General features: G+C 39.0%; 1 protein-coding gene and 1 long non-coding RNA gene across 5 annotated transcripts in view; both read left to right on the forward strand.

The window, feature by feature from the left end:
• LOC137999182 (uncharacterized) overlaps positions 1-2,178 on the forward strand; it is a 31,413-nt gene extending 29,235 nt beyond the window's left edge. For 2 of the 3 annotated variants that reach the window (XM_068845028.1, XM_068845030.1), the window contains exon 6: positions 1-208. This exon is cut by the window's left edge and continues 1,786 nt beyond it. Coding sequence is in view for 1 of the 3 variants with exons in the window: in XM_068845029.1 (XP_068701130.1) it covers positions 1,925-1,931 (7 nt within the window). In the remaining 2 variants the exon portion in view is untranslated. Of the gene's footprint in view, positions 209-1,924 lie in introns of those variants that run through there. The other variant, XM_068845029.1, reaches the window with a different exon arrangement.
• Positions 2,179-2,796: 618 nt separating this feature from the next.
• LOC137999183 (uncharacterized) lies at positions 2,797-10,547 on the forward strand. Of its 2 annotated transcripts, none has more exons than XR_011122911.1 (3): positions 2,797-3,243; positions 6,692-6,744; positions 10,497-10,547. It is a non-coding gene; the product is annotated as an uncharacterized lncRNA (long non-coding RNA). The 2 variants fall into 2 exon arrangements; XR_011122910.1 differs by lacking the exon at positions 10,497-10,547 and adding an exon at positions 5,280-5,396 and having other exon boundaries at positions 6,692-6,724.
• Positions 10,548-25,000: the final 14,453 nt, after the last annotated feature.

Raw genomic sequence — 25,000 nt, forward strand, 5'->3', positions numbered from 1 at the left:
TCATCCTTTTTTCAATGATATTAGACTTTCTTTTTTAATTTCCTTTTTCAATGGACTACTGTTTTGCTTTAAGCTTATTCTCCTCCTTTTTGTGTTAACTAAAGTATGAAGCAAGCATTTTAGGTAGTACATAGTACTAAGAGGTAAGAATTGTTAATGTATTTAAAAATGTACTAACCTTAATTAAATTATAAGAAAAAGTGCCAAATATTACATGGCAGTAAATGGTGCAACTGTTATTTGCGGAATATGAAAGTCGTGAATAGTTATTTCTAAACAAGTCCGTAAGCCAGAAGACTCGATACGCGATAGTATGAGGCCAATAACCTTTCTGTTTTATGGGCCCCCTTCACTGCTTTCTGTTTTTCCTTGTTGGCGATTGTGGCAAAATTGTCATTTTCGCCATATTTGCCAAATTCGCCGCTTTCGCCAACTTTTATGGGCCCCCTTCACTGCTTTCTGTTTTTCCTTGTTGGCGATTGTGGCAAAATTGTCATTTTCGCCATATTTGCCAAATTCGCCGCTTTCGCCAACTTTTATGGGGCCCCTTCACTGCTTTCTGTTTTGCCTCGTTGGCGATTGTGGCAAAATTGTCATTTTCGCCATATTTGCCAAATTCGCCGCTTTCGCCAACTTTTATGGGCCCCCTTCACTGCTTTGTGCTTTGCCTCGTTGGCGATTGTGGCAAAATTGTCATTTTCGCCATATTTGCCAAATTTGCCGCTTTCGCCAACTTTTATGGGCCCCCTTCACTGCTTTCTGTTTTTCCTTGTTGGCGATTGTGGCAAAATTGTCATTTTCGCCATATTTGCCAAATTCGCCGCTTTCGCCAACTTTTATGGGCCCCCTTCACTGCTTTCTGTTTTTCCTTGTTGGCGATTGTGGCAAAATTGTCATTTTCGCCATATTTGCCAAATTCGCCGCTTTCGCCAACTTTTATGGGCCCCCTTCACTGCTTTCTGTTTTTCCTTGTTGGCGATTGTGGCAAAATTGTCATTTTCGCCATATTTGCCAAATTCACCGCGTTCGCCAACTTTTATGGTGCCCCTTCCCTGCTTTGTGCTTTGCCTCGTTGTCGATTGTGCCAAAATTGTCATTTTCGCCATATTTGCCAAATTCGCCAACATTTTCTCATTTTTGCCATTTTTGTTGTTGTGTGCATTTCTGGACATATCTCAAACTTTTGACAGAGAATATTAGATTACAAAGGATATTCCACTGAAAGATCGTGAAAAAATGTTTTTTGAGCTTTGATTTGGACGAAAAGATGCAACACTTAGCGAGAAATGACATGATTTTAAGTAAAGAGGTTGAATTGAACAAAAACCGCTGGAAATCTCTGTCTTTAAAGAGAGGGTTAAAGAAATATTGTTGGCCTCTAAATTAACTTCATTTTACAGTTGAATGATCGATGACTAAACGTATTAATCATGTGCCAGAAAGGAAACAGCTACAAATTCCTGTCATCTTTATGAGGAAACTCCTCGTGTATTCAATTGCAACCCACGTATGCGAATTAGTTAAGTTCGAATATTACACAACAAGATGAATCCACAAAGGCTGAAAAATCTCCCAAACAATCGTTTACAGTGAAAAAAGTTATTAAAACAAACAAAATATTTGCTGTTAGAGGCAAAAACCCGTCTTATTTCAATTGCGTGAGTGCAAACAAGAAACCCAGTCCGTGTCAAAAACCATATGCAACAAAAACCATATGCAATTAAATAAATTGACGTCAATCCGCACTGAGGACAAGACTGTTTGTTGGCAAAATTATCGGTCAACATATAATTTTATCAGTGCGGATAATTTGTTCTGCAAGGACCCTTAATTTTTTTTTGTCCGTGTTACTTTGTTTTATTTTCATGATAGGTGTCATTGACAAGTTCGTTTTTTTCTATTGTTTTTTATTTTGTGTTTACAGGCTGTAAACAAGCAGTGCGGATGCGCCAGGGCAAATAATTTTTGTTGATTCGGATAAATTCATAAATTGGCCCCGGACAAAAAGAGAGTTTGTCCTCAATGCGGATCGACCCTTTCTCACAGTTCAGGATCAAGCCCTTTTCTGAAGAAACTTTTCCATGAACAATAATACAGCAGACAATAAGCTTTCTTTCAAATATTCTTCACTGTCAATTTCCAATTAATTTTTTAACCTGAAGACTGTGCAGAGTTGAGTACAAAATAAATATGAATAGCCAGACAACCGGGGATGCAATCGATTTCTTCAATGAGTTTGTTAAACTCATGCAGAATTTGCCATTTGGTTTCAGTGTTGTACATTACATCATAGTTAGTAAAATAAGATTCTTTTAAGATTCGAGATATTTATTTTTTACAGCCTGTCTTGTTTATCCACTTCACGTTCCATTCTTGAGCTCCATAAGGGTACATTTTGTTTAGAGATCCACTAAAACGCCTTTCGCGTTACAATGACTTCGCCGCCATTTCAGGTTAAATAAAAATTCTACAATGTCCACTACTGGATAAAATCGACGCAATTCTACTACCCCCTGAAACTTACCTAAAATGCTCGCAGACGTCCCTACGCACAAAGACAGTACTTAGCAGGGAATCAAGGGAAATACCTATTGCACAACTTTTCCATTTTCCGGACACGGAAAAAAAATAAAACGGAGAATTTCAACTCACTTTCTGACTGGATTCCCTATGGCAACCCAGTAATTACACCAGTTCCAGTGACAAGTGATCTTGATATGCGAACGTTGTCAGTTACTTTGAATAATTTACATACTTGCCTTCATTGAACTTTTTCACGATCACTGACAACTTAATGTGCTTTCATCAAACTGACACTGCCCATCAACCAGAAACTCTCTCTCAAGCACGGGACTGATTATGTCTCCCTTTTCACTTTATATGGGAAGTTTCATTATTGGGTTGCTGTCAAACGAAATTCGTGGAACAAACGGCAGTCAAATTAAGTGTGACCAAGACAGAGGCTTGATTCGAAATGAAGGCCAACCAGCTGGTGTTGTCTTTGCCAACTTTTTGGTGCATAACCTTCACTACCTTAACATCACTCCTTTAATGCACGTGTCAGTTAACGGGTTTCTAGAATGCGGGATGAGATGTGTGGCAGTTTCTTCTTGCTTTTCCGCGAATGTTGGCGCATTTGTCGATCTTGGACAAAAGACTTCGTGTGAACTGTTGCCATCTGATAAATACAGGGAATCGAGCAAATTTATTATCAGTGAGAGGTTTCATCATTTCAGCATAATGGTAGGTCAAATGAAAGAAGATCGTAAAATATGCAAGGTTTTTTTTTCTTCAACTTTGCCTCTTTAGTACCATTTTATTGGTATTTATTCCTTCTATGAATTTAATTAAGAATTGAAGATTGTCACTTGTTTAACTTAGTTCAGTTGATCCTGTTTGTTTTATACACCTGCTTTCCTCCTTGTGCCCAATTTCACATCATAAACATATCAAAATATATTGGTCAATGGAAATGTCTTCATCCCGAAAACACGTAGGCTTTGGTGCGTTATTTTTTTGTGCAAAATGCGTCAATGGGGGGAAGAAGCAACATCTTGTTAAGAATTTTTAAGCCTTATTGCGGAATGCTCAGTAAAATAAAGATCATATTTTCTTACTTATCAATGACTTATTTATTCTTAGGTTTTTGCGTGTAAAAGTGTCCTAGAAGAACCTGCGTTTTTGTTAATATCATCTTATAAAATAGTGTATCATGGGACGATTGTTCGAATCATTGAAATCTACTAGCCGTGCAGAGACCACAAGTGCCTTTTCAAATTTTTTTCTAAAACAGCTGTATCATTATTTTGGCAGCCATTTCAAACAACTGCCACCGTTTGATTGATAGACATTACCGGTTAAAAACGTAGTGGTCACTGTTTTAGTTGACTAGATGTTTTATATTTCCTGTGACAGGTGTACTGGTAAAATTTTATACTTCCACAACGGAAGCTAATTGAAGAGACTTAAACTGCTTTAAAATTTGGAAAGAAGCCTGACACGACTTAATATTTTGCTTATTGATCATCGCAGTTAGACGGTAACGAAAGAATAAGGCCTGAAAAATTCAGGGTTGCCAGAATGTGTCACAAAAATCTATCTCTTTTTGTATTCAATAGTAATTCGTTAGTAGTAGTTTTAAGTATACGCAGTCGTAACAGTTGTATAATTTACGTTTATTCTAGTAAATTGAGCACATACAGTTTTAAAAGAAACTCGCCACATACGAAAGTTTGTAGTCTAATAGCCCATTATCTAACCAAAAATCATATACTCCGTAATTCTATTGTGTGTAATTAACAGCTTACGCGTAATGTATAGTTTTTCGGAAATTAACCCCATAAGGCCCGCGCGGAGCTCTTCTATAAGACAAAAGATGGCCTGGTTTCTATAAATTGACCGTGGAGAGGCCGATTCCTTAAATTAAGCAGTAACGCAAGGAGAGACTATGCAGGTGATTTCAAACATTACCTCTGTCACCGGTTCAGCTCTCTTTCCTGATTAATGCTCCGCAGTAAAGTAACGTTGATCGAGCAAATCGTAACCAAATTTCGTAGTTTAAATTGCTGTCTTTAATCAAGAGAGGATGAGGTAAGAGAGCGAATCCCCATGCCCCATCGTAGCTTATTAAAATCTATTTTTAGTTTTTCAAAGCTACTTTAACTCCAATGTCGCGCAGTTAGATGATCAGCGCTGGGAAGAGGCCGAGGGTGAGATTTTCTTGCTGTGTCACGTCCATGCAGCGTCCGAATCTTGTAGCTAGAAATATATATTTTTTAAAAAAACGTTTTCCATTACTCTTTTCAAAATTGAAGTCTTTAGATTCGTCGACGAAGGTGATCCTTGCTATGGAGGCCGTTTTTTTTTCACAAGCTGACCAAGCCACGCATATTTAAAATTGCGTGCATTACATCATTACAACTGGCCAATCAGGTGGCCCTCTAAAATTAAAATAGCTGCGTAGCTGAGCCATGCGCCAAAATGAGATTTTAAAAAACTATCATTGGAAGAGTCTCATGTACAGGTAATACTCTCTCTTATCTAATCCTTTCTTGCTGTCATATATGAAATCTCAGTTCAACTCCTTGTTCTCTATGAATCCACAACGAAATCATTGTTGGCTTTATAGCTCGAACGGTAAACGCCCGAATTTCTTAAGCTTTCCTTCCGATACAGCTTAAGAGTAAAGTTGACAACTGAGATGATTGAAAAGTCATAGTATGAAGCTAATTGAGATGCAAATTGAATCGGAATAATGAAATTGTTTTGTTTATGAACAGACTTCTTGTCTGAACAATCCTTGCAAGAACGGTGCAACTTGTTTGGCAAATTACAGAGATGACAGCTACGAGTTTCGTGTGCTAAAGGATATATTCGACGGAACTGCGAACTGAAAGGTATCGTTTACAACATGGTAGAACTCTATTTTGTCCCCAGATTTCCTGGGCGTAAGTGATCACTGTTCATAGAGTTCTTCAAACGACCAAAGAACTATAAAGAGAAATCCACATTTTGTTGGTTGGATCGCTTTTAAGGCTTTTTTTTTGTTAATTTTCTCAATTAACCACCCTGCTAGCAGAGCCTTTCTTTTGCTTGCTCGATTTTGGCGTTCTCGAGAAAGGCTCTGCATGAATGGAGTAAGATCTTTATTGAATATGCGCTGCATGTTGCCAGGATACAGTCTCGAACCCAAGCCTAATATGCCAGATCTCCCCGCCATCTTGGTTTTTCATGGTACAGCGGGCTCAATTATAACCATCGGTTTTGTCACTAAACGGACGCTCGCACTGGAAAAACCGGCTTGACGAGAGAAAACAAGATTGACTAGTCCAGAAGTTCGGGCTGCGGCGGCTTCAAAGACTTGACGCGATTCGGGCAGAGCCTCCTTTTTTCCTCCTTAGTAAAGAAAAAGACAAAGGGAGGCTCTGCTCGCAGGGTGTCAATTAACCTACAAAAATTGGAAATGTCTCGCTGCATCATTGTGATTGTTTCCAAGGAAATCCATATTGTGTTAGGCGCAGAAAGTGTGATAGCTAAAACCGCCTGCACTTTTAGCCAGTGCACGAGAAATGATGAGCTAAGAGCTCTAGAGCGATACTAGAGCCGCTTAGGATGAAAAATTATTCGAAATCTATTATTAGCTTTGTCATATTGCGTGTTGTTTTAATTAAGGACAACACCTTATTGGTCAGTTAGTGTGAAAATGGAGCGCGCTGTCCAAGGAACAAGAAATAAAAATAACTTTGGCAGCATGGGCGCAATCTAAAAAATAAATTATAAATAATTATGATGTTGCACTGGGCCGGATTCCCTCTTACCCCATACTCTCTAACAGTGCTACATGTTAAAACTGCAGCCATTTATGATCGCTAGGAGGAGCCTCTATCTCCATGATTGCCCTGGGAGTCAACCCGAGCAGATTTTATTAACGATCGTTTCCCTTGGGAGATTTAGCACGCCCGATGTTGTAAAAGCCAATCAAAATAGGGCTATCTCGGCGTCAAGGGAAACATGATACTTTTCGTGGGAAAAAAATTAGCGGAGAGAAAGGCTCCCCTTGATCAGCTCCTGTAATTAATCATATATCAAATTTATGACGCACCTGATTAACTTTCAGTAAAATCTCATTATCTAAGAAATGTGGATTCTTCGTCCATGCTGACTTGCAAATTTTATATTTTTTAACTTTCAGTTTTCCCTTTTCACTGGCGACTCGATGGAACGGACAAGCATATTACGTAAGAAGTAATTTCGCATCGATCTGTTACTAGTGGTTTCGAAAACTTGACGCACTGGTAGTATGGCGTTTTCTTTAAAGCCGATTGGGTTAGGAAGAGCCTAAAATCTTTTTTTTTTTTTAATTTCCGCGAGGCAATAATCGTCATTCATTGCAGTTTCAAAAGCCTAAGAAAAAAATGCAATATATAATTCTAATAGCAACTTTATTCATTCAGTTCAATGAAAAGTAAGGATACCAGAGGTTATCCGAGCTTTTACCAGGGTCACCGTCGAGAAATAAACACCTTCATTACAAATATAAAATGCATTATGAAAGTCCGATCAGGAGATATTATATTAACTTAATACCTTTAAAATGCGGATATCGATTTGAGAGGATTTTGAAGAAAGTGATAACCAGGATATTTGAAAATTGCTCGCTCAACAAACCATGGAGAGCAGTGCCGTTCAAGTGTAACACAGTGCAAAAAGTGTAATTCCAGTGCAATTCTGGGCTATGATTGCCTAATAAACAATACGGTTTGGTCAGAACCAATCAAATCTCTTAACTTTTGCTTTCAAATCAAGCGCACGCCCTGGATGGTGCAATTTATGGCGCAATTTTCCCCTGATTGCGTGATACGCGCGAGCTTCTTCTGCTTAACCACTCGATTTTTTGATATGTAAATTATTATCAATAAGTAATCACATGATTACTCGAGCAATTTGGAATAAATAAGCATTTGTAATTTTTTTATAAGACTACAAATTGCACCAGCGCTACGGGCTCGAGCAATTTTGGTCGTCTTTAAAAAAATTATACTCGTGCTCATTCATTTCAAATTGCACTCCAAAATCATGTGATTAGCTATACAAACCCGCATCATGCTGAAGTTGTTTTAATTTTTTTTATTTTTTTGTGTTTGCCGTGGAAATATGACTCTTTTCGCGGAAAAAAAAGTCGTTGTAATTAACAAATAAAGAAGCCTTGACTGTGCTCTGTTCTGTTGTAAAGCACTTTGGAAGCGGCTAGAGCACGAAAGAAGTGTAGGGGGAAACACGAGCCGATAGGCGAGTGTTTCTCCCTACTTCTTGAGTGCTCTAGCCGCTTCCAAAGAGCTTTACAACAGAACAGAGCACAGTCAAGGCTTCTTTATTTGTTTTATGATAAAGAACAAGTAATTTTCTTCAAAAATTCTACTTTATTTTCAAATCGCGCGCTGCTTGTGGCGAACTGAGGTGTCGTCAGCACAGTGCTTCATACTCTGATAAAGCACGCTACTTTGGACCAATCAGAGCGCTTGTAAGAATGTTTAAAATTAATTAATGAAATTAATTAATGAAACAAAGGCTTGTCAAAACATCAATCAACTGGAAAGTGGCATGACAGAAATCACACAAAATTCGAATTTATGGAAAAACAAGTGCCTCAATGTTCGGTTTCAGCCTGTAAAAAACAGCAAAAAATAGGATCTAAATAATTTAAGTTCAGTGAAAACCGGCCGAATTGTTGCCCATGAAAACCTGCACGTTTCCGACACGACAATTGGAAAACAAACTGTTCATTGCTTGCGGCTAGAATCTGAAAACCTGTTGGGAATTTTGTAAATGAAGAACTCTAGCGTAAGGTCTTTCTGAGCTTGAAAGAATTGCTGGACTGGGCGACGGTTGAGATCTTCCATCCAAAGCACTTGACAGAATATCTGAGCACGCCTTTACTGACAACTTCAATAATACCCAAGGAAAATTTGGAAATTCATCTGCCACTTCTGCGGATGATGGCGTGAGCTTTCGTTTGTTCCGTGCTTTGTACTCTCATAAAGCACATTGTTCAAACCAATGAGAGCGCGCGTTATATAGAAACTTTATTATAAAACAACTATACTCGGGAAAGTTTGACTCACAAGGCTTTTGTTCATTTATTATATTCTTGATTGTCACCGAAGTCGGGCTTACTTTAGCCTGTTCCAGGCTCTCAGATAGTCGAGAAAACGAAAAGAACTGCGTGTGAAAAGTGAGTGGGACAACCCAAGCCCCCACTCGCTTTTCACACGCAGTTCTTTTTGTTTTCTCGACTATCTGAGAGCCTGGAACAGGCTAGGCTTACTTTTGGTCAGTAGTTCAAGCCGTTTTCAGTGGGCTCTTCGTTTCGCTTCTTCCCTTAGTTAGCCTAGTCCAAATTCACCAATAAGAACTGACACGGCCCTTCGAAACAGTTGCAAAACGATATCAAACAGAACGCTGAGTTAAGCATTGGCGCGGCGCAGAGAGTACTTTTACTGTACGTAGGGAAGATGTACTACTTTAGAGTCAACGACGTCTTCATTGGGGATATGATGGCTCCCCCTCAGAGAGCTTTACGTCGAGAGGACGGCTTGGAAATAAAGACAAACTTTAAAAATGAGTGAATAAATGACTAAAAGAATAGATAGATGGGGGTGTAATGCTCTATCAACTGATCTTAGCTAGAAAGCCACTCATCCGATCAATTGGGGTCAGGGGCCCGTTTCTCGAAAGTCCCAGTAATACCGGGCCCGTTAACTGATCGGGACCGGTACTGGGAAACTTTATCATGACCTCTGCGATACCGGGGCAATGCTCTACCAACTGAGCTACGCACGAAGCCACTCAGTTGGGATGGGGTCAATTGTCTTCCTTCTATAACCACTTCAAATAACATTAATTTCAAAACACATTTAAGTAAAGAACATACCTAAATTTGTAAAACGCGATCTTGTAATTAGTCAGTGAAATTTCTGTGACATGCGAGGCAAAATGTAAGTGGATGGCGTTGTTTTCATTTTCTCTGTAGTCTACGCGGAGCTGCAATGTTCACCCATCAAGATGGCCAAGCAGTGCTTTTTTTGAACGGCAGCCCTGGAACCTTTGCCGAAACTCTTGCTTTTCCAATCCGATCTGAAAACTTGACCATTTCCGTGTGGATCAAAATACTGGCCCATTCACATCAACCCGTTTATGGTGACTGGTCAGCTCCTTTATCCTTCCGGCTCTTTGTTGAAAATGGCACTTTCCACTTTGACGTTACAGACAGTAACGAAGTTTATCTCGATATTTTAACCCCAACTACAAGTTCGAAGTAAGTCGTTTTAAATTTCTCTTAGGCCCGTCGGTAAACGCCGATAAATCTTACACAAAGGCAAACGGAAAATGTTGAATTTTAGATACAACTGAATTAACTAAAGGTAAAAGGAGAAAGTGCGGCTCAGTGATTCCTTGAGAGCCGGAGATTTCGGGTTGAAAGGCCCGTCCTGATCGACAGTTCTTTAAATTTCATCCCAGTTGTCCTGCTGCACTTGCAAATGCAACTGGCTTCCCTCCGGCCAGTTGGGATTTTTAAAAGTTATTGTTTTGTTATGCTGTTTCATTGATTTCGTTTCATTGGCACTGAAAAGGCTTTTGGGAAGCTGGTCGATAAATATCTATGAATCGCTCATTTTCAAGATAATGGCTCGTCGAAGACTTCAGCCGGATTACCTAGTAACTTAAGTCTGTGTTATTCCCAATCGCTTAAATTAAATATTATATTGATATAATACTTCCATTCTTCCAAAATCCTGTATCAGAGCGAATCCTCTGACGAAGGGCGAACGCTCGAAACGTCAGCTTTTAGAATCTCTATACGGTGGCTAATTTACATTATCAACTCCGTTAATAAAACCAAATGTTTGTATACCACTTCCCCACCGACGCAGCACCACAGTTTCTTCAGAAACTACCCCCTTCGTAATTTAATCGCTTTGTTTATTGTTCATTGACAGTGTGGTCCCTACCAATCGATGGAGTCACATTGCTATCACATGGAATCGAGCATATAGAAGAGCGAGATTGTTCATCAACGGAGAGAAGAAACAGGAAAGCACGGTGGCACAGGATAAAAATATTGATTTCATGGATTCCGGCCACTCAGTTTACGATATTGGTTTGAAGAGGGACAGCGGCACCGTGGCGCATGCATATTTCAGTGATTTGATGGTCTTCTACAGGGAGTTGCAGTTTTCTCCTTCTGAAAATGTGAATGAGATAAAAAGTGCAATTTTTCTTACTCATCCACTTCATAATTCTGTCTAAGTCTTTTGCTCTGAACTTTCGGCGCTTTTGAAACAAAATAAACACGACCACAACAGATTTCTACGGCCGAAAGGACATTGTGCGAGTGCATGTATTGTTATTATGAACATAAACACGAATTGAACAGTATCGAGCGCTGCATTTATTTGCAGCTTACCTACATCACATGAAAACTGATACTTGGATTATAAAGTTGCACTCAATGACAAAGGCAAGGCGAATGATAATGATATTGATTCGACGAATAATCCTGGGTGTTCTGTGGTTTCAAGGGCGGTGACCGTTTTCTTCGACCGTCTGCATTTTCTGCGCCATTTATTGTCAAAAATATAACAATTATATTTACAGTATTTACAGAAGGAATACAAACAAACAAACAAAAAAAAATACGGCGAACTGTAAGTTTATACTAAGTAGATCAGTTACTCGCCTGATACGAATCAGAAGTACTGTCGTTTAGACCATGCCAAACGTACTGTTTAATAGATACGTGTTGCATGCACAGCCAATGTATTACATCGTGGGAAGTAGTCCTTTCTTATACTAGGATTTCATGTAGGATTCTAAGAGCCACGTTTCTCAGGATTTACGTGACGGTATCGATAGGTATGTAACTGAAGGCATTATGCTCAAGTTCGAAGTAGGATGTTAATAGCAAGCTTACGCAACAGGACGGCTGGAAGACTCAGAACGGCAGAATGGCGAAAAAATGTCGCGCGAGACTCTGCATTCTCAATCTTACGCGACATTTTTTCGTCATTCTGCCGTCCTGAGTCGTCCAGCCGTCCTGTTGCGTAAGCTCGCTAATTACGTTTACTAGGACGGAAACATCATATACTCCCTCACATATTTAATCACGTTTAGCTGGCTACCATTGCGTACATAAGCACTTTGATTTAACTATTAAAGCAGAATGTAAGTCTTGAGTGTGTTCAAATCAATTCCATTTAACTCTTTGTAAGCTAGTAACCCAGAAGACCGATCAAGTCTAACTACAGCAAGCGGCGTCGACACTTATGTTAATTTGGCCACGTCATTACCGACACTTTACAACAGCGGATATTTATAATTAAAGACTACCTCGTCCATCTACCTTACTCAACAGCTCGGAAATCCCACTCATTCTTTGCCACTCTCCCAGAAAATATCCATTATTACCAAAACAATTTATAACCATTACCAGAAATTCGAGTCATCGATCAAATTTCATCCATATCGAACTTTACATTGTAAAAATGCGGCTCGAAATTACAAAGGATTGTATGGGATAAAAAAGAAAAATTTAAGTATTATGTATATCTGAACTAGTAGCCTTCCCGGAATATGATTGTTATGGTAAAAACTAAAAAAATAGTCCGGACAAATCGCGATGCAAAATTTCCCCTAATACGAGCAGGAACTGAAATACTTTGCCCACATCTGCAGGATGGAAAATGATCAGCTACAAAAGCAGCTTTTGTTTAACACTAACTCACCCAAATGGACGAAGTTTGAAAACCTATTGGGCTTAGAGACCCTTAGATGCCCAGCAGTTGAGAAGGATCATGATGGCCAAATGAGACTTTATGCAAATGTTAGGAAGAACACTGACAGAGGCACCGCAGAGAGTTGATAACTTAAGTGGGGGAAAATGATAATGATGATAAATTTGCGGAAGAAAGCTTGTTTAGTGTCTTGTAATTGACACGCTCTGTACGCTTTCGCGATCGCTCCATCAAGTTTTCTTACAATTTGTGTTATATGTTGTAATTTGAAGCCATCGAGCATGCTCTCTTGTTTTCAAGGGACCTGCCAATACAAAGAACTACGTGAACAAAATGACTGGAAGTTACCGCGCGCGCCGGTCCTAACTAATTCCCCAAACTTCCCTCGAGCATCCATTACTCGATATACACACGCTAAGCATGAACCAATTCTTTAAAAGAAAATAAGCCACTTTGAAATTACCATGATACTCTTTCGGTATCCCTTGAACATTTGTTACAGAGAAACCCTAAAACCTGGAATCCGAAATCCGGAATCACAGTACAATACAGAGAGTAAAAACTATCCTAAACATTCATAAAAGCTAACCTTAAGCCCAATTAGGCCTAAAAACGTTTGTTTAGGCCTAATTAGGCCTAAGGTTAGCTTTTATGAATGTTTAGGATAGTTTTTACTCTCTGTATTGTACTGTGATTCCGGATTCCGGATTCCGGGTTTTAGGGTTGCCCTTTGTTACACGCTTTATTTCCCATCTCTCCCTCTCTGGAGTCCAGGGATGGCGCAGTGGTAAGAGCACTTGCCTCCCGCCAATGTGTCCCGGGTTCGATGCTCATACTCGGCGTCATCGATCTGTGGGTTGAGGTTGTTGGCTCTCTACTCGGCACCGAGCACTAGAACGACTTAAATAAAGTTCCTTTCCTCTCCTTTTTTTCCCAGACGACTATTATGGCTTATTTCAAAGTGCCTTACTCTCGTAAATCCATCATCTTTCTGGCATGTTCACCAGTCGAAGTATTCCAGAATGCAAATTTCGTCCCCAACAACGCACATCATAATTAATGATTACTCCCAGTATGATAATAATAATAATAGAAAACACAGTTTGGTGGTTAACTTGGTTGAAATGTACGTGTGGTAACGTACAGAAAAGAGAAAGAATACTTCACATTTGCAAACGTAACATATGACCAAGACTAACCTCAACCACGTGAAAACACTCTATTGATCCATGATTTTGCATTAATTAAGCACGTGCAATCCCTCATGCGGCTCCTTGGTTGCAGACCAATCAAAGGCGTCGTGGTCAACAGGCTCAGTCTGATTGGCCATAATTTGGCGTGACTCGTATTTTAATTTAGGTAATACTGTACACTGATGCATGGGCCAAGGCCAATTGAGAGAGATCGACATTTATGTTCTATGGGCTTTTGCTAAAGGATAAAAATAAATTTCGATCGAATCAAGGTGAAAAGGCAGTAACATCCCAAAAAGTGCAGATTATTTATCAATTTGTAAATAAGCGAAACACAGCTGCCTTGATTTACAGGTTTGGATTTTTAGAACATCTTAAATACAATTCCGGGTTCTAATCCAAAGAATACGAATATTCAGCCTCGATGCGGCGAGGAGGCAACTGGTCTTCGCTCCCAGTTTCCGACGGCTACGAGGCCTCAGTCTTATGTTTGTTCTTTTTTCCCCACAGCATGCATTCTGGACTCACGAGATACTTGTTAAACCAGTTCTAGTGACAAGTGATCTTGATCTGCGGAAGTTGTCAATTAATTTGACTAATTTACAAACTTGCCTTCATTGAACGTGTTCACGATCACTAACAACAACTTAGTGTGCTTTCATCAAACTGACGCAACCCATCACCGAGAAACTCCCTCTCAATCACGGGACTGATGATGTCTCCCTTTTCACTTTATGTTGGGAGTTGCATTCTTGTTGCGCTGTCAAACGAAATTCGTGGAACAAAAGGCAGTCAAATTAAGTGTGACCAAGACAGAAGCTTGATGCGAGATGAATGCCAACCAGGTGTTGTCTTCGCCAACGTTTTGGTGCATAACTTACACTACCTCAACATCACTCTTTGACGCATGTGTCAGTTAACGGGTTTCTAGAATGCCGGATGAGATGTATGGCTGTTTCTTCTTGTTTTTCCGTGAATGTTGGCGCATTTGCCGATCTGGGGCAAAAGTCTTTGTGTGAAGTGTCGCCAGTTGATAAATACAACGAAATTTATCGTCAACGAGAGGTTTCATCATTTTTGCATAATGGTAGGTAAAATGAAAGAAGATCGCAAAAATATGCAACATTTTTTGCCTTTAAATTTGCCCTTTTTGTACCATTTTATTGGTATTTATTCCTTCTATGAAGTTAATTAAGAATTGAAGATTGTCACTTGTTTAATTTGGTTCGGTTGATCCTGTTTGTTTTCTACAACTGCTTTTCTCCTTGTGCCCAATTTCACATCATAAACATGTCAAAATATATTGTTCAATGAAAATGTCTTCATCCCGAAAACACGTAGGCTTTGGTGCGTTATTTTTTGGACAAATGCGTCTATTGGGGGAAGAAGCAATACCTTATTAAGAATTTTTAAGCGTAATTGAATGCTCAGTAAAATAAAGATCATCTTTTCTTACTTATCAATGACTTATTTTTGCGCGTAAAAGTGTACTAGAAGAACCTGCGTTTTTGTTAATATCATCTTAAAAATAGTGTATCATGGGACGACTCTTCAAATCATTGAAATCTACTAGCCCCACAGAGACCACAAGTGCCTTTTTTTTCTAAAACAGCTATATATCATTTTTTTGGCCGTCATTTCAAACAACTGCCATCGTTTGATTGACAGATATTACCCGTTAGAAAAGTAGTGGTCGCCAAAAACACGTAGGCTTAGGTGCGTTATTTATTTATTTTATTTATTTATTTATTTTTTTTGCAAAATGCGTTAATTGGGGAAAGAGGCAATATCTTGTTAAAATTTTTTGAGTCTAATTGAACGCCCAGTAAAATAAAGATCGTCTCTTCTTACTTATAAATGACTTATTTATTCTTAGGTTTTTGCGTGCAAAAGTAGCCTAGAAGAACTCGAGGTTTTGTTAATATCTTACAAATAGTGTATCGTGGGTCGATTCTTCGAAATTTGCTAGCCTCGCTGAGACCACACGTGCCTTTTATTTCTTTTCTTTTTTGGCAGCCATTTCAAACAACTGCCAAAGAGACGCCAAGAAAACAGCTGCATATAAAAAAGGAGATGGCTTGTTTTTTTAAACTGACCACGGGGAAGCTGATTAAAGAGGAGTGGTTTAAGATTATCACAAATATAGACGTTACTTAATTTAAAGGCCATCCCGTCTTTTTGTTCGTTTACCGTCATCTGATCTACCCAAATTTTTGACATTTTCAAAATAAAAAATTAATTACGTAGTTATACCATTTTTCATTTAAATAGTTCTTTTAATCTGAAAAATGAGCATAACAATAACATAGAAAAAAACGAACAAAAACAGGAACATTTTTACAGAATATTGTGCATTTATTTCATCTAAATATGTAAATATTGACTTTTGACGTCATCCTCATCGCCAACTTAGACAATGACATCCATTGACTTTTCCACCATATTGATTTTAGGTTCATGTCTTGTTGTTTTCAGGCTCCAAAGCAATGATGTAGGGGTACCAGGCTTCCTATTCCGAGACTTTTTGGGTGTTTTTTTTTTTTTAGTTTTTGTTTTCCAATCCGACCGACCAACCCAATAGGAAACGCATTCGACGGGAAACGAAAAAAAAGGGGAATGGCCTAAGCAGTAACGAAACGAGAGCCTAACCACTTGATTTCAAACATTACCTTTGTCACCATTGTAGTTCTCTTTCGTAATTAATACTCCGCAGTAAAGTAACGTTGATCGAAAAACCTTAACAGAGGATGAGGAAAGAGAGCGGATCCCCATGCCTCGTCATAGTTTTTTTTTTTTAAACTCATTTTAGCATCGCAAAGCTATTTTAAGTTATCGTTCTCAATGTTGCGCTGTTTGATGATCAAGCCGGAGAGAATTAAGATGACGCCGACCTTATACTAAGGTCGTTTTGTTATTTGCAAGTATATGTAATTGACGTCCAAACTTTTGAGGGACAAATTATGATCATTAGCGTATATCTCATTGCCTGCATTTCTGGAAAAATATGGTTCTTTTAGATGAATAAATATCAAAGGTGACAGTAATTGCAAGTTTTTCAGTTAGGTTACAGCGATATGGATCGTTTAAATGGGTCCAGTCGTTGAAAGCCTGATTAAGCTAATCCTGGATTAGGGGAAATTTGATTTGTAGTCTATTTTCTGATCAGAGTTTTACTCCCCAAAATTGACTTGACTTTTGCCTTTGCTTCACCATGAAAATTACAAGGTTAAAGCTTTTTGATGGGCAAGAAATCAAGGCTGTGTTTGTATTTAATCCTGGATTAGTGTTAATCGGCTTTTGAATAACTGGGCCCTGGCGCTGAAACTTTGAAGCTCGACAGGAGATTTGAGTTTGGCTACATTCTAGAATACCCGGCCACTAATTAAAAAAAAAAAAAAAGAATACCCGGCCACTAAAATCTCACTTAGTTTAGGACTGTGGGAAATGCTCGTTAATTAACTATTTACTACTTGTAGCCAAATTATATATATGGGAATGAAGAAGAGATAAGATACACCCTACCAATTAACTGCATTTTAAGTTAAGATCAGAATATATTAACTAAAAAGTGAAAAAATTTCCATCTGTCCAAGCGGGAACCATGGATAATTTTAATTCGAAGTGGGCTCTTTTCTCTGGTCCTATACTTTGGTAGAAGTGTTGAGTAGTTTATTAATGGTATTAGTTTATTAGTGAACTGTACCGCTGTAAGTGTAATAGTAATTTATTAAATAAAAATAATAAATAATTATACATTGCATTCTTTTTATCTGATTCTCTAGAGATTGGTTGCAAACCATCTATTATGAAAAATATAGCTGTATTAAGGCCTGGTCAAACGGCTTTTAACATCCGTTCGATTTTGTTGAACAACGTGGAAAACCGGTCTCAATACATCATCAACATTATCATCAACATTTGATTTAACAGAGCTTCACGGAAGCCTGGTTTTCAGTCCCAGGTTGCAGTCGCGGTTGTTTGCATGTATATGGACATGGATACGTCATTGAGAGTCTCATTGGTACTCAAGCGCATACCCAACAGCGTTGAAAGAGGCAGGCGAACAGCTTCAACTTCATTCAACATTCGCGATAACGAAAGAAATGTTGAATGGTTGTTGAAGCGAAGTTTAAAGGCCCGAAAAAACGACTTCAGCATTCGTTCGATTTGTTGAACGATGCTGACTGCTGGGTTGCGGGCATACGGTTTCAACACATCATCAACATTCGATTCAACAAAGCTTTGCGAGCGAGAGACCTGGTATTCAATCCCAGACTGCAGTCGCTGTTGTTACTACGATACGGACTTGTTACTATGAATACGGACATGTATAGGTCATTTAGAGACCGATTAGTGCGCAGGCGCATACCCAACAATGTTGAAAGAGGAGGGCAAACGTCTTGAACGTCATTCAACATTAAAGATAGCGAAATAAATGTTGAGTGGCTGTTTAAACGCTTGTAAACTCAGTTATTGAACATTGATACAACATGTTTCAACACAAAACGGTTTCAATAAAATCGGACGGATGTTGAAGCCAATGTTGAAACCGTTTGCCCAGGCCTTTAACTTTATTTTTTGACTCAAATTAGTTGCAAATCGTTTCAGTAGTTTGATTTCTTCGTGCGGAATGAAATAACTTTGTTTTTCATTTCTTTCGCTTTGTTTCTTTGCTCTCAATCAAAGGTTTGGGTTTTCTGTATAGTAACAGCTTAATTAGTATTCTGTATCATTTATACAGAATGTTGATAGATCTATCAGTATTCATTATCCATTCATAAACCCCTATTTCCCCCCCCCCCCTATATTTTCAAACCCTTCCCGAACTTTCCAGACATTTGAGATTTGTATCGAGTTTACAGTGGTATCCATGTGAACCAAATTCCACTCTTGGATTGGTTTACACTCTCATAATTTTGTTAATGAATTTTGTAAAACAGCGAGTGGTGTAAATAATTAAAAATAATTAAATGCATTCCCTTTGCAGTGCCGCATCCACGGAAATATAACTTTTTCCTAGCCAGACCTAGAAACATATTTTACATAAATCATTTTAAAATGATAATTCTGCAGTTGGAAATCTTAAACACCATTTTTTCAAGAAGCTAGGGAAAGAAAAACAACTTGTCGTTGGGACGAAAACTTTCATGTAGTGGTTATAATCTGCAATTAAATAATTTTTTTTGTTTTTTTTCTGAAAATTGTTGAACGACCAGGCATATTTGCATTTTTATGAATAATTATTTAATGCCGTCCGCTCACCCTGGGTGTGTTTTGAGGGGGGCATTGGGATTTTCTGTTTTGCGGTTCTGGCTATTTTTTAGATCGGTTTTTCGGTTTTCGTGCAAAAAGACTTCGGTTTTTCGGTTTTGGTGTTCCTTGCGGTTTGCGGATTTTTCGCTTTTTAGAATCTGGTTTTCGGTTTTAGTAGAAAATACTAGCGGTTTTTCGGTTTTGTTATCCGATTTGGTTTATCAGTGTTCCTATTTTGTCCTATATATTTGAGTTCCGGTTTCTCTTCGATTTGAGTGGCAATTGATCTCGAATAGCCGCGAAACGCCAAAGTTATTGAGAGGAATTCCTTAGGGCAATTGTCGCAATCTCCCAAGCTTTCTCTGTCCATAACAAGGGCGCTTCATATGAAAAGAAGACAGCAGAAGAAGCGATTGGTTTGGTTCACCAATGCAAAACTGTACTGGAAGAGCATATATATCAAATACGTGCTGAGCGTAACATCACTGGCGCCCTAAATGGTCCCCAAGGTCATGTCTCTGCAACAGCAAACTCTGTCCAGTTAATGGAATGGGAACAAGGAAGAATAGCAGACATTCTAGGAGAGTATGACTACCAAGCGCTTGATCTTTTAAGCTCCCCGAATATGCCAGGTCGTTTAGTGCAACAACGAAGGAGAACGTCAAACGTGCTACAAGATGGGCTGCGTACTATTACACCAGTCGAAGGTCCTGGTACCCAAAGCCCGACACAACGGTGTCTACTCATAACGTACCGTTGATGATGCCTCTATCCGTTGTCAACCTTCCTGCAAATGATTGTGACCTCTTACGCAACTGGGCCTCAGCAAATGAGTGGTGCCGCAGTAAGACAAAGGACAGGCTAGGGCGGCAGGAAACTACAATGGCTAAGCACAGAACATTGCCAGAATATCTTTATCAACGCCATCTCGAAGTTGGTGATAAGGTTAATCATGCTGAACTTCGGAGGGGATGAAGATGAAGGACCCCATGAAGATCTAAACGAGCATGAAGTGAGTGAGGAAGGTAGTGACTCCGACGAAGGCTGACGAAGAAGTTGAAGTCAGTGCAGATGACAACAATTCCCTGGACCAGCAAGATGAATTAGGGACATCGACGAATTTTCTCTTTGGTATAAGGTCGCGATATAGAAGGGCGGTGAGGTTCAATAATCGACTTATTACCACATTTAACCTTAGAGCAAGTTCCCGCTGCCATGTAAAACAAGAAACAAATTGCACCGGTTAGCTTCCTTAGTACAATTGCATGTTTTAGACCAAGATTAAACATTCCAGTCGAATCTCCAAACTGTCAGGTCTTAGTTGTCAATTTTCGATTGAAGTTTCCAGAGCTACAACTTTTTGCGATTGCAAAATTGCAATTCTAAAGAGGACTTGTGTGCAAACTAGGCTCCATTACCAGCTGCTTTTCGGAAAATGAGCCCACAACTGAGTCCGGGCCCGAAAGAGCGGCAGAAATAAAGCCTAAGATTTGAGCAGATACTAACAGATACGAAGGCTTTAGACAATTAAGTCCATGACATTCACAAATACTTTGATAAAATAAGTGATCGCGTAGTTTGCTCTGTATGCCCCACTTGTCACCATTGCATCGGTTTTCGACGGTTTTGGCCGAATTTTTTTGCGGTTTTACGGTTTTGGATAATTTTTTCTTCGGTTTTACGGTTTCTAATATACCCCAATGTCCCCCTCGTTTATGCTGACTGGTCAGCTCCATTTTCCTTCCGACTCTTTCTTGAAAATGGCGCTTTCCGCTTTGCCGTTACAGACAATAACGGAGCTTATCTCGAAATTTTAACGCCGACTAGAGGTTCGAAGTAAGTCATTTTAAATTTCTCTTAGGCCCGTCGGTAGAGATAAAACTTATACAAAGGTAAAGGGGAAAATGTTGAATTTTAGAAACAAATGCATTAACGAAAGAAAAAAGAAGAAAGTGCCGCTAAGAGGTTATATGAGACCCGGAGATTTCGGGTTGAAAGACCTGTCCTGATCTGCAATTCTTTGAATTTCATCACTGGCCAGTAGTCCCTGCTGCACTTACAAATACAACTGGTTTGCCTCCGGCCAGTTGGGATTCTCAAAAGTTATTGTTTGTTTAATGTTGTTTCATTGATTTCGTGAAAAGCCTGAAAAGCCCCTTTGGAAAGTATTCAATAAATATGTATTCATGACTCATTTTAAAGATCATAATGGCTCGATCGGAGACTTCAGCCGGATTACCAAGTAACTTAAGTCCGTGTTATTCCCAATCGCTTAAATTTAATTATATTGATATAATACTAGGAATGCTTTCCATTCTTACAAAATCCCGTGTAATAGCATTTTTTCCTATTCCATGCACATCATCTTTGCGAGTTCCTCGTCAAACTATAAAACGTAAAGAAAGAGGACACAGTTGTCGAATAGTTATGGTGGACCAGTACAACGGAAATGGCTACTTGTTAGAAATTGGGGAATCTAAGGTAAACATCGAAAGGTACACCCGAAATTCCGCTATTTGATTCTTTTCCCGGAATAGTTCACGAAGTCTTTCGTTGAATGTAAAACGTCCGTAATTTAATCAGTAAATTTGTTTATTGATAGTGTGGTCCCTACCAATCGATGGAGTCACGTTGCTATCACATGGAATCGTGCATATAGAAGAGCGAGATTGTTCATCAACGGAGAGAAGAAACAGGAAAGCACGGTGGCACAGGATAAAAATGTTGATTTCATGGATTCTGGCCACTCAGTTTACGATATTGGTTTGAAGAGGGATGGCAGCAATGTGGCGCATGCCTATTTCAGTGACTTGATGGTCTTCTACGGGTTGTTGCAGTTTTCTCCTTCTGAAAATGTGAATGAGATAAAAAGTGTAATTTTCCTTACTCATCCACTTCACAATTTTGTGTAAGCATTTTGCTCTGGACTTGACCACAACGGTTTTCTACGGCCGAATGGACATTGCGCGTGTGCATGTATTGTTATTTGTAGCTTACCCACATCACATGAAAACTGATACTTGGATTATAAAGTTGCACTCAATGACAATGGCAAGGCGAATGATAATGATAGTAATAATTGCGTTCGACGAATAATATTAGGTGTCCTGTCATTTTAAGGGTGAGATTTTTGAGATTTTTTCGTCGACTTTCTGCATTTTCTGCACCATTTTAAGGACGGTGCCTACTAACTCAAAGGTATTTTTGCGCGGTTATTGAAATCCAAAAAGAAAATTGGGGATAACCATGCATTTTTCGAAGATAATTAATCAACGATATTTGTCAAATCCTTTAAAATGCAAAGCAATGTATGTCGTTTTTGTCCAAATTGAAGCTTAATTATATCAGAAAAATGCATGGTTACCCCCAAGAGCACTTGCCAAGTTCTGTTTTCTCCGCATAGTTTTGAACCGCGCAAAAATATCTCTGTAGTAATTAGCACCGCCGATAGGAAATCCGAGTATCTCGAGATGCGCAGAACGTATGCGCAATAACAGTAATAGGCACTGTCCTTAAATGACGTCATGCGTCAGATACGCGAAGTTAAGGAAAGAGTGACACTTAAGCTTGACCTGGCGAACTACAAGTTTTTTTTTTTTAGAGCGAGTTTCAATTGAGTGTCGTAAAACCAAAACCAAAGTAATTACTTTGGCCAATCGAAAAGGACGGAGACAATCTAGTAAACCAATCAAAACTCGAAGCAATTACACGTAGCCGACACAAAGCGCGGGAAAGTGTGCACGCGCAAGCCACGATTGGTTTTGGTTTCACTTCTGATTGGTTGTAAAAATAGTGCTGAGTGAAACAAAACCAATGCAATTCGTTGAGTACTTTTGACACTAAATTGAAAACTGCTCTAATTTAAACGTTTACATTGTTGAAAATATAACAATTACATTTACACATGGAATACAACTAAAAAAATGAGGCGAATTGTAAGTTGATACTGAGTAGATCAGTTACTTGCCTGATACGAATCAGACTGAGTACTGTTACCTAAACCACGCCAAACGTGCAAATATGCTGTTTAATTGTTACGTGTTGCATATACAGCCAACGTATTACATCGTGGGAACTATAGTCCTTTCTTATACTAGGATTTCGTGTACGATTCTAAACGCTGCGTCCTCAGGATTTACGTGACGGTATCGATATGTAAGTGAGACATTGTGCTCACGTTCCAATTAGGATGTTTATGAGGACGTAAACATCATATACTCCCTCACATATTTAATCACGTTTAGCTGGCTACCATTATATATATAAGCACTTTGATTTAAATATTAAAGCAGAATGTAATCAAGTCTTGAGTGTGTTCAAGTTAAGTCTATTTGACTCAGTGTTAGTCGGTAACCCAGAAGACCGATCAAGTCTAACAACAGCAAGCAGTGTGGACACTTAACTTAATTTGGCCACGTTATTACCGACACTTTACAACAAATGATATCTAAAGACTACTTCGTCTATCTACCTTACTGAACAGCTCGGACATCCCACTCATTCTTTGCCACTCTTCCAGAAAACATCCATTATTACCAAAACAATTTATAACTTAGCGTTTGCGCTGGCCCTACCTAATTCTGCAAACTTCCCGCGTGCATCCTTTAACCATTATCCTGCGAAATCGCGTGGAATATCGCCTGATACTTAGCCGACGAGACCGTAAACCGAGTTGGCTAAAATCAGACGATATTCCGCAGGATTGAGCTGGATAATTATTTTATTATTCAATACATTGATTGCAAAGCAATTTTTTCTACGTTTATTGGGAAAAAAAGCTGGAAAAACTATCATTTCTCTCCGCGACACACAAAACTACGTATATCGCAGGGTATCTGTTCACTACGCACGACGAATATTAATTTTTGATATTGTCACAATGTGTTGAATAATAAAACTTGATATACACACGCTTAGCATAGACCAATTCTTTAAAAGAAAATAAGGTAATTTCAAATTACCATAATACTCTTTCTTTCTTTATCCCTTGAACATTTGTTACACGCCTTATTTTCTATTTCGGTATTATCCACTTTCTGGACTGCTGCTTCTAGATTTTTACGGGGAAAAAACGTGGCGGTATAGATGGTTTTCACGTTACGTCATCACGTTACCGACAAACGCAGACGATAATAGGGAGTTTAAGCAACGACGACGGCTACGGCAACGACAACGCCACAAAGCAAGAATATCATTGGTTAAAAAAGGGAAAATAACCATGTAGCACCAATTTCCGCGCATTATTTCCCGTACTCCACACAACAACAACGTGAAATTACCAAATTTAGGTGGCGACAACGTGAGCATTTAACGATGAACCATTTATCCTCTATTTTTACTTTAAAACCATTCCGTTCCAGTTACAGGATAGATCGCCCGCATTTTGTACAAGGTGAACAAGATGGAATAATCGCGAAATACTTGCGATGGCGCTAAGTTATTTTTTTGGAGTGACGTTGTAGTTACCGTTGTACTTGCTTAAACTCCCTATTATCTACTTTTTGGACGGCTCCTTCTAACTTTTTGCGGGGCAAAATGAGGCGGTATAGGTGGTTTTCATGTTATTTCATCGCCGCCATGTTGGTAGACGAAAACAAAAGATCACTCGTAAGCTCCTTTTGTTCGTTCACCAGCAATTGTACATTACATCTTTGTTATCTGTGTTTCTAGAGATTGGTTACAAGCCACTTATAGAGTGTTTTCACTCGCGTGATCAGTAACCTTGTTTTTCCACCGAAACAAAGGAAAACATTTGCATGATAATAGAGCTCAATTCCCGGAGGATTAGCTGGGTACACCAACACGGCCGCCGTTCAATTGTTCAGGTACACCAGCAGGGAAGCAGTTACGTCACGTGAAAACACTCTATTGATCCATGATTTTGCATTAATTAAGCACGTGCAATCCCTCGTGGGGCTACTTGGTTGCAGACCAATCAAAGGCGTCGTGGTCATCAGGCTCAATCTGATTGGCCATAATTTGGCAGGACTCGTATTTTAAAGTGGTACTACGACCAAAAAAACAATTCTCTTTTTTCTTTGGATTTCAAAACTATGTTAACTAAACACTAATTGACCCAAGTTTTAAGTTCTGATTTTAAAAAGACACCTTTTTATTTTAAGTGGAATTTTCTTATTTATTGGTCCGCCATTACTAACTTTAAAATCTTGAGAGAGCTGGGTCGAGGAGAAAATGACGTCAAAGACTCACTAGTTTAAGAATGCAATGCGTGTGTCCGCGGCCGAATTAATATGCAGCACGGGA

The sequence above is a fragment of the Montipora foliosa genome, chromosome 4, assembly GCF_036669935.1.
Source record: "Montipora foliosa isolate CH-2021 chromosome 4, ASM3666993v2, whole genome shotgun sequence".
In the NCBI taxonomy this organism is placed as follows: Eukaryota; Metazoa; Cnidaria; class Anthozoa; order Scleractinia; family Acroporidae; genus Montipora; species Montipora foliosa.